Below are 14,552 nucleotides of genomic sequence, written 5' to 3'. Positions count from 1 at the left end.
GCATTTTATCTCTGCTATATAACTCCTTCGTAGCTCAGTTCCCCAACTGAGGCGCACACACTGAAGCACACAGAATTCTGTTGGTAAACTAAGCAATTTACCACTACTTAGAATTGATCTCTGAGTCGAGCATTTTGTATTTCAGAAAATGATGACATGGATTTTCTTTCTTGTTTCTACACGAAGAATTTTTTGCAATAAGTTATATTATTTCTCTGTGCATGCATTGCACCATCCTTTCTCTATTACCTCTTCCTAAATGAATTTTTCTGTTTCTGGTTCATCATAGTCACATATTTTTCTGCTGAATTGTGATGTCTGCTGCAATTTTCCACTGCCAAACATGCTGGGTAAGCATCAAATTCATTGGTCATCTAATTCATGAATCTTTTGCTGTTATTATTTTATAACTTCGAGGAGAAAAAGACAAAAGCATCCCTTTTATGGTTGTCTTTGTTTTCCCAATTTCATTTTCAGAGATTCTATATATTCTCTTTGTTTTTGTTGTTTGCAGATGCCCATAAAAGGTATGGTGGGATGGGCACACTGCTAGTTATTAAGGCAAGTTCTGTTGTATAAACTATTTAAGCTGTCATAATTTTGCTGGAGAATAGGTTGATGTGGATGGTGCTCTGTTCTTTCGCCATGAACTGGTTGTTGTTTCTAGAAAACTTAATTTTATTTATAATTTGTTCATCATCAGGGAAGGGTTTGAGAAAACAAATTTGTTATGCAAGGATCTCCCTTAATAAATAAACTTCATATGCAGGTTTCTGCTGAATCAGCCAACCAGTTTGGAGAGTTGGTTGCAGATCCAATTTCCAAGGAACTGTTGCACTACACCGAAAAACCTGAGACCTTTGTATGCATCACGAGTAAAGAATAAATTTTGCTTTTTTTATAAAACTTGACCCGTGCTTTTCTTTGCTTCATATTTATGGTCCTATTTCTCATGGAATACAGGTTAGTGATCTGATAAACTGTGGTGTTTACGTCTTCACTCCTAAAATTTTTGACGCCATCGAGGATGTATATATGCGCCAGGAAGACAGAGGTTAGTTGCATTATATATACTATCTTATTTGACTATTGACTTTTATGTAAAGAATCAACTAAAAAACAGTGAGTTAAGTGGATGGATGCGGAGAAGCTGAAATTTTTTGAGTTTCTATTTTATGCATTGATATTCAATTATTGGGTAATTATATTCACACTACTTATAACCTGCGTGAGAAATATAAAATGAAATCTCTCAAATATCATTATGAATAATATCGAAACATTGTGAGGCATGAGATCCATGAGAGGAAAAGGTAGAACTTTACTTTTATTAATTTTGCATGCAGTACAATCAAAAGAAAGATCAAGAGAAGAATTTCATTTATTTTTCAATAAACCAGAATTAAATAAAGTACAAAGTACATCCGAGTTCCAGGACTAACACCAGTACATGCAAAAGAAAGTAAAGGAGAACGAGGGGGAATTGGGGAAGGAGAAATATCCAAGGGAAATAGACATCCCACTTTAGGCCCCTACGCGATCATCTCTCTGGACATTGGATCTCGCACAACACAATCAGAACGAGAGAAATGAACATCAAAATTATGATCAACCAATTGACCAACATAAATTAAATTTATAGAGAGGTTAGGAGACACAAAAACATTAGTCAAGTAAGAGGAAAGATCACCAACAGCATTGATAGGCAAAGAATTGCCATCAGTGGTGTGAATGTTTAAATTGCTATCACTCTCTAATATTGGAAAGAGGAGTAACAGTATTAGTCATATGGAGGCGCTAGAGTCAAAGAACTATGGCTTAGAAGAAACTGTATGGTTACCTGAGGATCCTAAAGCAGAAAAAGTAGAATTGATCATCTGTTGTACCATTTCAGGAGTGAGTGGACGGATTTGCGGAGGTAGTGGAAGCGGATTAGGAACCACTCGTGAGGCAACATGCAATGCAGCGGAGCTAGAAACACTAGTGGAGGTATGATATGCAGTGGTATGCTTTCTTTCAGGGCGAATGGGACAAACAGAGATGTGATGACTTTGTTTCTTGCAATAGTTACAGTATTTCTTAGGACAATCCCGAGCAATATGACCAAAGGCTTTACAGTTATAGCACTGGACAACATGCATGTCCCGACCTTTTTTCCTTCCTTTTCCTGCATAAACTACAGTAATAGGAGTGCTAATAGTAGCCATATGTTCCATGGCAGCATGAGTTACAATATGTTACTCCTCACGAAGGAGTTCGCCTAAACAAATATCTAGAGATGGTACAGGATGGCGATTCATCATATTAGAGCGTGCAACCTCAAAATCAAGACTTAGCTTCATCAAGAATTGATCTCTCTTGCTTGTCTCATGCACTGTTTGAACAACAGATAGAGCTGCAATGGGAAAATTAGCATAAACAATGTCTGAATATTCAGCCTAAAGATTTTGAAAACCAGAAAAATACCCCTCAATGGAAAGACTCCCCTGTGCAAAGTTAGCCAACTTATATTCCAATTGAAATCGACGGGCCGTGTTGTCCTGCTTGTAAACCTTACTAAGGTAATCCCACATATCAGCAGTAGTTTTGTAAGGCCTTAGATTGAGAACAAGGTGAGGTTCTACCGAACTGAGGATCCAGGTCATAACCCGAACATCTTTAATTTCCCATTTGGACAAAGCCTCTACATCTTTAGGGGCGGGATCACTACCATCAAGATGACCCCACAACTCTTTTCCTTTGACAAATAATTGATATTGAAATTCCCAAGTTGAGTAGTTTTTACCATTAAAACAAATGAGGGATGATTCTAATTTATCCAATGACGTGACGGAACCAATTATCCAAATAAAATTTGACTTAAATAAATATCCAACCTGACGAGAGCCCAAATAAACAAAATGAAACCAAAAGAAGGCCCAACCACTTAAAGCCCAATAGGTAAATACCAGCCTTAAACAAATAAAATTCATTGGAAACCCAAAAAACACGTCTCATCGTCACAAACACTGGACCGGATGAAGAACGATAGTGACCCAAGCCACCGACAGCAGAGACCACCAGAAACCGCGGGAGAAGACGCCACCAATATTGTCGGAACTTGAAGCCTCGAGAGAGAACACTGAAAAATACATTATTAAATAGTGATTTGATATCATTTCAGCCACACATTCTTCAGTAAAATAATTACACGCAAATCCAAAACGTTTCCTCATTTTTTAACCACACATTTTTCATCAATCTACTATTTCAAAATGCATTCTTTCAAAATAATGTAGCTCAAACACACATAATTTGTGGCACAGAATTTTCATATGCAGTAGGATAATTATTTTACTTTACATAGCGAGTTCATAGTATTGATAACTGATGAAATGTATGTTATGTTATATATTAAACATATATAGAATCAGTTCATCATATGGACAACTCAAAAGAAAATATTTCTGAAAACTGAAAAGACTATGGAGGTAGAAAATTTATGTGCCGGTAAATCTAAGGAAGGCAGACAAGTGCCTGTTTCTCAGTGTTTCACCAATTTCCTAACACCCTTAAAAAAATTTGAATTTTTCCTTCCTAGTGTAGACAGATTTGTCAGAATTCATGGGTGGCTTCCTTTAAAATATGCTCCATAATATATTTTTCTGCCCTTAAACCTGAATTTTGAATCCACCACTGATTTAATGATTGCTATAAGAATCTTATGAGCATACAAATTTTTAAATCTGATAATTGATGTCGTTCATGAAATGTTTTCAGATAAAGAATTACCTTGATTGGAATACGAGGTTAAAGATGAAGGCAGTGAGTGATGACTATTATATTTGCAACTAGCAATCAACTTAATCTTTGAATTCGACTTCGTGAATAAGAAATAATTATTTTGCTTTAGCTAATTTGGATGTTGGAAATGCTTTGGGAAGTTAATATTTCCTTGTTCATTTGAGAAAAATGCAAAGATGTCTAATGTAAGAGTGAAGCAAAGAAGATATTCAACCTAATCCAGTTCCTAAAGAGAGAAATTAAGTTTTACGTGCCTGTTTTGCTTTAGATGTAACACATTGAATAGTGGCATTCAGGCTATGGATACAGATTTCTATGGAATAACTTTGGAAGGTAATTGTTAAAAAAAATGGTTAATTTTGTTTGTGTTTCCCAAGATATTAAGTATTAGATAGTCAACTAAACGTAGTTGTTGTGACTTATTTCCCTTTTCTTGGGTGGGAAGAGAGATTGGAGCATTCATGACAATGTGACTTGGTGGCACAAAAAGTATCTGATCGTGATTCTTTCTGTTTTATTCAAGTAAAATGCAGAAGAGAGTAAGGCATTAGAATTAAGATCAGCAAATCAATGAATTTGCCATTTGTTTTGTCCATTTAATGACATCAAGGACTAAGCTATAGTAGTCCTTTGGACCAAGTAACACATACATCCGAGAATGCAAGGTCATATCTTATCCTTTATATAAACTTGTTTGTCTTTTATAAGACACTAGCTGCAGTATCTATGACAAAGTAAACGAAAACTTTTAGTTTAAATCTTTCAAATAATATTCGTATTGAAATCTAGTTATCCATTGCTTAAATTAGGAAGAGTGGCTTTTTTTTTTTTTTTAATTCGGAGGAATGGCATGTTTGGTCATAGTGACATTAATATTATATTTTCTTGACATACATTCCCCAGTTCTTTCAAATAATATTCATATTGAAATCTAGTTGTCCATTACTTAATTTAGGAACAGTGGCTTTTTTCTTTTATTCGGAGGAGTGGCATATTTGGTCATAGTGACATTAATATTATATTTTCTTGACGTACACTCCCCAATTCTTATCTGACAACCATCTATCATTTTTAGAGCTGAGTTTACTTTAGTTCAAAGTACTGCATTTTTAGAATATGAATGTGTCTTCTACCACCATTTGCATATGCTTAATTAAATTATTGAACTGAAAAATGTTTAATATGAGCATGATCTGTAAGTTGACCTTTATAGGATATTTCAAAGCTGTTAAATTTATTTCTTGGCCGTGGATAGTATAATGGAAAACCAAACGTATTCTGAGAACTTGCTGGATGTTTAGCATTTAAACTTCAAACTTCTATAATGAAGTTCTTCTGCCTTTTCCATTGACTTGAACAGTTATGCACCCATCAAGCATTTTTAATGTCATCATGGGTAGGCACTCCATGTTGATATTTAGAATTTATTTTGTTGTTGCAGCTAATGTGCATCATGTAACCAGTTTTGAAGCACTTCAGATCACGGCAAGGTATCGAGTCTTGTCATTTTTCTTTGTTGGCTATTCTGGTTATTTGAACATATTAGAAGAACAAGTATGGGAGTACCATGTATCTATTGCTACAGCATAGAAGAATAAGAGTTCACATGACTGTAAACATATGTGGCTGGGGATATCTGGATCAAATTCAGAGAGGATTAAAACTCCATTGCATGGCACTCACTCTTTTTGAACAAGATAGATCTCAGCCATCAAATTGTTCAAATTGGGTCCAGAGCAGTGCTTTGTTTTTGTTTTTTTTGTTTTTTTAAGTAAAACATGAATTGAGAGTTGAAAAGATACTTTGTGTCAATCCCCATGTTGATTTTATCTTTCATATAGGTCTCCTCCTACAGATTTTGTCAGATTGGACCAAGATATCCTGTCACCTCTTGCTGGAAAGAAGCAATTATATACATACGAGACCATGGACTTCTGGGAACAGATCAAGACTCCAGGGTGAAGTAATTTTACTAGATATCCATGCCTCTTCTTTCTTGTGCCAAGAAGTTTTGACCATCTTATTTGAATTTGCATCTTACTTTTCAGAATCTCTATTAAATGTTCTGCTTTGTACCTTGCTCAATTCCGAATTGCCTCTCCAGATCTCCTGGCCAAAGGAGATGGCACAAAGAATGCCACGGTTGTTGGCGATGTCTGTATTCATCCATCAGCAAAAGTACACCCAACCGCGAAGGTCATCTCCTGTTAATGTATTTCTCAGTTATGTTTCACTTCAGAATTTCATCAGGCCCTTTCATTTGTCGCCCAAGCTGTCCATCTTCCCTATAGACATTTAAGCACATTTCAAAAATTTCCAGTTTTCAGTAATTCCTCTTGTGTAGGATACCAATTTTGAGCATGTTTGACTAAGCTTAAAAGTTAATTTTTTAGAAACTTAAGTTAGTTAGTCAATGAGGTAACTTTAAAAATTAAATATGGCAAGAATGAACCTAAAAGTAACTTCTTTCTAGACATATATATGCTTGAGACTTGAGAGGAAACTTTTCTTATTTGTATTAAATGTTGGGAATGAATTAATTTACATCATTTTAGAGAATAAATTCTTTGTCAACTTTTTTCATGAACAATGACTCTTCATAAACTTTCAGACGGAAATTATTACAGCTGTATGCCTCCCTACCATTATTACTAATTTCGCTGTTGCTGTGCGAACAGATTGGACCCAACGTTTCGATATCAGCAAATGTCCGTGTTGCACCTGGTGTACGACTTATAAATTGCATCATCTTAGATGATGTAGAAATTGATGTGAGTGCTGAACTGCTCATGATGTGGTTTAAATAAACTCGTCATAACATTATTGTATAATTGCCCAGGAAAATGCTGTTGTAATGCATTCTATTGTGGGGTGGAAGTCATCTATCGGGAAATGGTCTCGCGTTCAGGTAAATTTGTCAGCACCTAAATTAGCAGCCTAAGTTTGTTTACGAGTATGATTATATTTTTCTGATAAATTATTCTCTATAATCTTTATGCTGTAGAGCTCTTTTTACCAAAATCACCGTGGCTAGCTTTAAATTTTCAACTCCTTTTATTGTCGAAGATTTCTCTATTGGTTGCTAAATTTATAGGATTGTTGGGAATGTTGTGCTTCCTTAACGAAATTTCTGATAAATTTAGAGCCATCCAAAAGGCATATAACCTGAAGTACACAAATTTAGTTTATAATCTTTGAGGCCAACTGATGGATATATTGTTTTAAATTAAGTTTCACGTCATAATCACCTAGCTTAGCAAAGACATTATCAGTTGTGAAAAATTCAAGATCAGTATATTCTGATCACTTTGTGCCTGATTTTTCTTGATTACACTCAAGGATATATAAAGACATCGTCCAGCTTCATTTTTCAACAAACATGAAATAGAAAACTAGATCAATATAAATGTGCAAGTTTGGTTTGCAGTACTAGACACAACATATACTGAACGAGATTAAGCTTTTTTATTCTTCCTTGATACCGATCAAACTTGTATAGTACATTCTACCAGACATGCCATGTATGTCTAAGCTAAAGTTAAATTCATGTTAGCACATTCATGACTAAACAAGATTTGAACCATTGTTTCAGGCTGATGGGGACTACAACAAGAAGCTTGGAATAACCATATTAGGTACTTCACTCTGATTTTCGAGGTTTTATGCTATTTATTAAAAAGTTGTTAGAATGGTCTTATATTGACGCTATGATGCAGGGGAGGCTGTGACTGTTGAAGACGAGGTGGTTGTGATTAACAGCATTGTTCTTCCAAATAAGTCACTCAACGAAAGCGTACAGGATGAGATCATTCTATGATATTTGTAGCATCTATCCTGGAGGCCTCAATGTCATCTAGATATTTGAGTTAAAAGTCAATTCATATACCATTTATTTTCTCTAAGATTCACATTTCGATACGGTTAATTGACCTGTTAAGAAGAGGCTGCACCGTTTTAGTCAGTAAGAGCTTGTTTGCCTAAGCTTAAAAAAGTTTACTTGGCTGAGCTTAAATGAGTTTACTATCTACAGAGCATCTGTTTGCTTGACCAATGCATCTTTCAATGAACAGACTTGAGTTAAATTGTCTAGTAACATTTAGGCCAAAAAACTAAAAAAGAAAGATTGTGAAAAAAGCATTAAAATTGATCTGTAATGTGAAATATTATAACTGGAAATGCATGAGAAGTGCCAGGGAAACACCCCATTTGGGAGTTAACGACAAAGAATTTGAATGTCATTGCAAATCTTTAATGTGCTAGTGTCTCCTTATTCTCGTCAGCTCTTAACAAAATATTTACTTCACAAAAATATCAACAGTGGCTTTATTAGAGCATCCATAGTTTGATCATAAGGAAGGATTCGCAGGGAAGAAAGGTAAAGAAAGCAAAACTGAAAAGAAAATAAGAAAACACGTATAACCCCTTATCAAGAACGGCCTTCGCAAACTGGAAAGCATATCTGATCTTCATAACCTATAAACCTCAAAGCAAAATATAGTCGGAAAAAGTTCAACAGAAGTTAACAGACTTCTAATAATACAGATCTTCCAGTAAGGCAGCCATCGTCGTAAATGCTAGGACAGAAGCGACAACAATTTAGACGAGCGTTTTCCAAGAAATTGAAGAGCAGAAAAAACTTCCTATGACAATGCTCTGTTTCTACAAAATTCCGCGAACAGCAAGTTGCATGAGCTTTGACTTGGTTAGAAGTGTAGTCATATTACAGCATATGATTCAAGTTCTGATAGATAACAGACGAGGGCTGAGGGGGTGGATTCATTGATGTGGTCGTAATTGTAATTTGTAAGCCTGTATTTCCATGGGAGAAATAAGAACATGCCCTTCCTGGGCACCATCTCCAAAGTGCCTATCATACCCAAGCATATCAGTGTCTTCATGTAAAAGATTCAGAGAGGTTGGTTTTGCATTCAAAACTGCTAACCCTTTGAACATATCAAACAAATTGACTGGCTCGTCAGCCAGATTCGAACACTGAGACCTGCCCTTTCTACAGTAAGAGGGGTCGTAATGTTGCCTATGCAAAACAAGAACAAACCTGGAATCATCGACTGTCTGCTGGGAGTATTTTAATGGCTGAGGAACCTTAAAACTCATGACATGCAAATCACATGGCAAGGAAGCTGCCAATGGAGAGAAGGATCTCGGAGGTGGTTGTACGGATATTTCTTGAGGTTTCTTAGCAATGAATACATTTAATGGATAGTTCAAGTGAGCACCAACAAGATGAGAGAGTAGAGAAGGACTCCGAGGAGAAGGATTTGGAGTTAGATTTGCAGACGATGAAATGTTCGACTCCACGAGGATATGGAAAAGTACATTCATAGGACGGTTATCCATCACTCCTTGGCCTAGACCACGGCCATCATCCCTCACCAGTCGACGATCAAGCATGATCTCCAACCACCCATTTTTTAAGCTAGCCACACCTAAGGACTGCCGTGTGTGAATGGAGAAGCGTTGTCCATTTGGGTTTTGCATAAATGCGAGGGAGGGCATCGGATAGTAATTTCCTTGCAGAGGGATCTTATCATAAGTTTCTCTCCGGCTCATTTGGAATCCATTTAGATCCGAGTAAAAGACTCTCCTGTTATCAATATTAGTCTTGTATCTAGCTATCAATTCTTTATCATTGAAATCATTCCCAAGAAGCTCAACATGATACTCCTTCTCAATCACAAATTCCTGTACCGTATTTTCACCATTATAAATACGGGTGCTATGAGAGATGGGAGATGTCTCCCATGCTGTTTTTGGGTAAGAGTGAACTTCCTGCACCAAGTGGCCCTCTGAAACCACAATTTGCCCTGCAGCTTGAATAATAGACTCAGCCTCGCCATTTGGTTTAAATAGGTATGCTCCACTCTCAGTACTAGAGTACATTCCTATTTCTTCATCCACAACATACACGTGACCATCACTACTAATTTTCTGCAATACACCATGATTTACTCTAAATGTGAGTGTCTGGCGTTGGTTCCTGATTTCAACCGTGTCACTTTCTAATTTGGTACAAGTATATGGAGCTGGACAAGATAGATCGTTGGACGGAGTGAAAACCCTCAGTCTTGCCGGTTTGGCCTTCTCACATCCAACAAATCCATTTGCGATATAATATGTTTGCAATCCCAAAGCAGGAATAGAAGCTTTCCAATAGACACGATGTTTTCCAGTAAACATCTTGTTTTTGTCATGATGCAGTTCGGGAGAGATTTGGCTTTTGACACATGTCCAGTTCGAGTCCAGAACAGTAACATCAGGCCTTACGACAACAAGCATCACAACCTCGTTACACATTTGCTCCAAAGGGTTAAAGATGACCACAGTTTGCACAGTTCCTTCATGCAAGCTGATTGCTCTATGCACAGGTTGAGCATTGTATTTAGATCTTAGTTGGGCCGGTTCAAACTGAGCTGGGTTATGATCATTTTTCTCATGGTGAATCCCAAGCAAAACTTCAATAGCCTTAGACATAAAAATTTGCAGGTCTTGTAAAGCCATATGCATCCGTGTCCCATAATCTTCAACCACATGATCCTTACCTGTACCAGTCACACCATCATGATGCTGAAATAACGCTAAGTTCCGTCTAGCGGCTGTCAACTTGTATGAAAACCCAGTAGGCAACTTTTCGCATTGTGGTTTCTGGCAGTATCCCAATAAAAAGGCCATCATCATTTCTGCGCCACGGAGTGTTTGCTCCAATACACGGTCCACTGCCTTGAAGAAAGGTCTGGAGACATAATAGCCGCTCCAATAATCTTGATTTCTATCAGCGTATGTAAAGAAGTCACCCGATAGAGAAGGAAAGCCTCCAATCTGATCAGAGCCAATCTCGCCAGGACGTGAATAATTTATTCTGTCAGCTTCCTCACGTAATGTTCGGAAATAATCATCCAAAGTCCCAAAATTAGCTTCAGCATTCAAGCTAGGGTCAGAATTAATATAATCAAACAACAACTGATAATTCCTGAACTGGGCTTCTGCTTCATCAATGCTGATGTAGCGGAAATCATCTCCAAGTGGAACAAGAAGTGTATTTGTTCGGTAAAGTGTTGATTTCTTTTTATACTGATCCAATAATTTATATGCTCTCTCCTTCACATTTTCCTGGTTGGTTTCCACAGGATGTTCTCCCCAGGGGCAGAGCTCATAAACAAATCCACGCATTCGAGCAAAATCAAACTGACAACAAACAGCAGGCTCTGGCCCACACGTATGTGGAATATCATAAGAATAGAAGGGCATCATGTGGACAAAAATATCGGTTGTTTCGTCAGCATCCCAGCTCTGTCGCCATACATACTCCAAATTTTTATGCCATGACAGCTCCTTCTTCAACTCGTAATGTGTCCTCTGTATAAGCATGTTTTCAAACCCCATCCGGCGGAGAAGATAAGCCATGGTGGATGAATACCCAAACGGATCAATAGACCAGGAATTTCTTGGGATTACTCCAACAGTCTCATTTAACCACATATTTCCCTCTGTAATCTGAGGTATGAGATACAGAAAAATTAGAGAAGAAGTGATACAAATCAAATCGTTTCAACAAGCTCCAACAATTATATGAATATATGCGTAGGTAGACTATAAGAACCGGTATGTAACTGCACAGACATGCATGCACAAAATATGTGCATCAAAGTTCCAGATGGATAAACTAGATCCTATTAGAAGTATCAGATGGCAGAAATTAAATATCTCCTAAATATATAAAATCTACCATTTCACAGAGCTTGAAATCTAGCAATGGGCCAGAGAACTTCAGAAAAGCATAACAAACACTTAGAATGCATCGCCATTATCATTCCAAAAGAAATTGGCCAAGTAGCTTTCCCTACTCTGCTACCTTATATTCAAGATTTTCATACTATTTCATAAAAAATAGTCATGGGAACACAGATGAAAACAGCTATTTATTAAAGAGATAAGGCAATTCAATAGTATGAACTATTAAATGGTGGTGAAAATGAAATACGTGCACTACAAGAATGACCAAAGATATGTTCCCTTGTACCTGTTCAATGATAGCAAAATAATGTGAATTAGCCTGCACAAAGGAATGAAAAAAATCAGTAGCCAATATAGTTAAATAAAGATAAAATAGAAAACAATTTTCCACCAAACATTATAGGAATTTCATTACACTATCAAGGTGAAATTAGTTTTCTATGAGTTGAGAAAAGTACAGCATTTGAGGTTTGAACACCGTGTACAAGAGATTAAGTACAAATAATGCAACCTGACTTGTGCTCTTTCAAAGTCATGGATGAAACAAAAAATGAGTAGCTAGAAAATTGCACTTTAATGCCATCCTAGATAAAGTATAGACAAAACAGAACATGCAAATGCAACAAAAATTAGAGAAGTGTGAATTTATGCCTATGTTTAAAAAATCTGCACAAGTATTACCTCATCATTCATCACCCATCCACCTCCGACAATTTCCAACTGTCCATTCTGCACTAAATTGATGAAGGATTCTTTTTTAACATCTGAAGCATCCCTCCACCATCTTTCCAAGTAAGACATCTCTTCCCATATAAATTTACGACGATTATCCTACAAATATGTAAGTCTAACCAATCAAATTTAAATCTAGAAACTTAATGTTTAAAGACAAAGTTACAATACATAAATAATGATAATGAATTTATTCTGCTTCCCAGTTGCCCAGAAAATGCTACAATTCAGCGTTAAACAGGAATTCACATCGTTAAGCCAGAAGGCAAAACAACAATAGAAGCCCGGTAAGTTAAATTTCCCCAATACTCAAAGAAGTTAAGATCGATCATGAAGTAACCAACAGTTAACAGAAAGAAATCGAACTCGTAAATAAGAACGCGATCACATCTAAAGGTAAAAACTCTGATCAATGAAATCAATTTAAAATAAATGCCAAGAAGAAAAATAACCTTGGAAAGTGTTTCAACTATTGTGTCAAGAATATGCCTGGACTGGCGATCATAATACTCTTCAACAGTGAGTTTCCAGCCCGGATCATTGTGCGAATGCGGCACCACGAACACTTTCAATTTTTCATTATTCCATTCACTCCCTTTGTAAGTTACCTTCCACCCCTGTTTCCACGGACCACCATCCTCATCCAAGAATTGGATCTTATCATACAGTTCTTTGGTAGTAATATCAACGGCGGCCGTCAAAACGGTGTCGTTAACAGACTTATGGATGACGGGCTTCCTGGACCGAGGGAATCGGGACCGGGCGGCCCGAAACTGGTGAGGTCTAGGTACACCAAAGCGAAACAGGAGGAAGAGGAAAAGAAAAAGAGAAAATAAAAGCCCGATGGTGAAGAAGTTGGAGAGGATAAAGTCACGGAAGGCGGTGGTAGTGCGCCGACGGGGCTTGAGGCTACTGCGGGTTTGTTTGGAAGTGGATTTTGCGGCTGTGGAAGGGAGGAGGGAATTCACCCAACCACTACCTCCACGGCGGGAGGAAAAAGCCATGACAGTGGCGAGATCGGAAGGGAAATGGAAGCTGGATATACAGTGATGAGATTATATAATTGGAAGTCTTCCTCTCAGTCAAGATTTCATTAAGGATAATCTTGACTTCTTGATTCAGATTTTCTTGCTTTTTCCAAACGTTTGAACAAAGAAATTAGTCACTTTGAATTTTCCAGAGAGGAATTGGGACCAAAAAATTGTTGTATATTCACGCCCCTTCGATCTGATAAATGAATTTTGTGATGGTGGATGATGAGCATGAATCGAAGCTGCCCTGTACAAGTGTTAATAGCTTGTTTGGTAATTATACGTAAATATTAAATCATTTGTTTTTAATTAATCAACTTCGAAAATAAGTAAGTATTTTTAAAGTAACTACTAACTAGTATATTATTTGGAGTAGATTTTTTTGTACTTTCACTTTTTCTTCCTTTTTATTCCGTCTCGTATATAACTATTTGGATTGGATTTTTTGTACTCACACTTTTTCTTCCTTTTATTCCTGCTATTATTTGCTAGGGATAAAAATAACACTTTATTCTTTAGAATTTATTTTTGGGAGAATTGCAATCATGGTCAAAAACTTTTCCTTTTCTCTCAAACTTTACCCAAACGTTTAATTTGTGCCACCCACCCAACACGGGCACCGTTGCCACCTCGAGTTCCACACCATTATCTAAAATGGAGTCAAACCATTGCATTCTTGGTCTAAATCCACTACCAACACCCGCAAGCAAATCACCACCATTTCAAACTACATTTTCAATCCGACACAATAAACTAACACAACCAACACCATCTTTTTCTACACTATTATCTCTTTAACCAACACATTATCATATTCGAGTTCCAAAAGTTAAAAAGTTCATTTCAATTCTGTCCGAATTTTTCCCTAAATCTACCACTAGCATTCATTACAGTCTAAAAAAAAGGTTAAACCCTAACCTTAAGGGTCTCCCATCACCCCTGCCCTGGAGAATCGTGAGAAAGGTAAATCGCAGGTTATGCCTCCAAGGGTACAGAGTGAAAGGCTGCTTGTACACTTGTACTTACCCAAGAGCCAAATCCATATTTCAGGATTCGAACCATTGACGCAGCAGCCTCAAGCAAAGTTGAATTTCTCCACCCTCCCCTTTTATCACTTGGAGATGTGCCCTGGGGGCGCATTCATTACAGTCTATCTAATGCAAGAGGTGGATTTTAGGCTTGCCTTCCCATTGGACCTTAAAACTATGCTTTCGGCAGGTTTGCCTCTAAGACCTGGATACCTTAACTAGCGCA

General features: G+C 37.1%; 2 protein-coding genes across 3 annotated transcripts in view; one reads left to right on the top strand and one right to left on the bottom strand.

Annotated features, from left to right (window-relative positions):
* The window catches only part of LOC111409538 (mannose-1-phosphate guanyltransferase alpha-like), an 8,797-nt gene extending 1,002 nt beyond the window's left edge, over positions 1 to 7,795 (top strand). Inside the window, exons 3-13 of the mRNA XM_023039579.1 lie at positions 290 to 350; positions 515 to 561; positions 770 to 862; positions 964 to 1,054; positions 5,225 to 5,273; positions 5,625 to 5,741; positions 5,832 to 5,979; positions 6,462 to 6,554; positions 6,623 to 6,691; positions 7,376 to 7,418; positions 7,500 to 7,795. Of these exons, the coding sequence (XP_022895347.1) occupies positions 290 to 350; positions 515 to 561; positions 770 to 862; positions 964 to 1,054; positions 5,225 to 5,273; positions 5,625 to 5,741; positions 5,832 to 5,979; positions 6,462 to 6,554; positions 6,623 to 6,691; positions 7,376 to 7,418; positions 7,500 to 7,600 (912 nt within the window). The 3' untranslated portion in view covers positions 7,601 to 7,795. The remainder of the gene's footprint in view (positions 1 to 289; positions 351 to 514; positions 562 to 769; positions 863 to 963; positions 1,055 to 5,224; positions 5,274 to 5,624; positions 5,742 to 5,831; positions 5,980 to 6,461; positions 6,555 to 6,622; positions 6,692 to 7,375; positions 7,419 to 7,499) is intronic.
* Positions 7,796 to 8,174: 379 nt separating this feature from the next.
* LOC111409226 (alpha-mannosidase 2) lies at positions 8,175 to 13,546 on the bottom strand. Of its 2 annotated transcripts, XM_023039233.1 has the most exons (4): positions 12,720 to 13,545; positions 12,217 to 12,366; positions 11,822 to 11,854; positions 8,175 to 11,295 (listed from the first exon to the last, which is right to left on the bottom strand). In XM_023039233.1, exons 1-4 carry the CDS (start codon positions 13,269 to 13,271, stop codon positions 8,560 to 8,562), a joined length of 3,471 nt encoding a protein of 1,156 aa, XP_022895001.1. In that variant the 5' UTR covers positions 13,272 to 13,545; the 3' UTR covers positions 8,175 to 8,559. The 2 variants fall into 2 exon arrangements, with proteins under 2 accessions (XP_022895001.1, XP_022895002.1); XM_023039234.1 differs by lacking the exon at positions 11,822 to 11,854 and having other exon boundaries at positions 12,720 to 13,546.
* Between the last annotated feature and the right edge of the window lie 1,006 nt (positions 13,547 to 14,552).

This window comes from Olea europaea, chromosome 14 (genome assembly GCF_002742605.1).
Source record: "Olea europaea var. sylvestris chromosome 14, O_europaea_v1, whole genome shotgun sequence".
In the NCBI taxonomy this organism is placed as follows: Eukaryota; Viridiplantae; Streptophyta; class Magnoliopsida; order Lamiales; family Oleaceae; genus Olea; species Olea europaea.
This window is presented reverse-complemented; position numbering and strand designations above follow the sequence as displayed.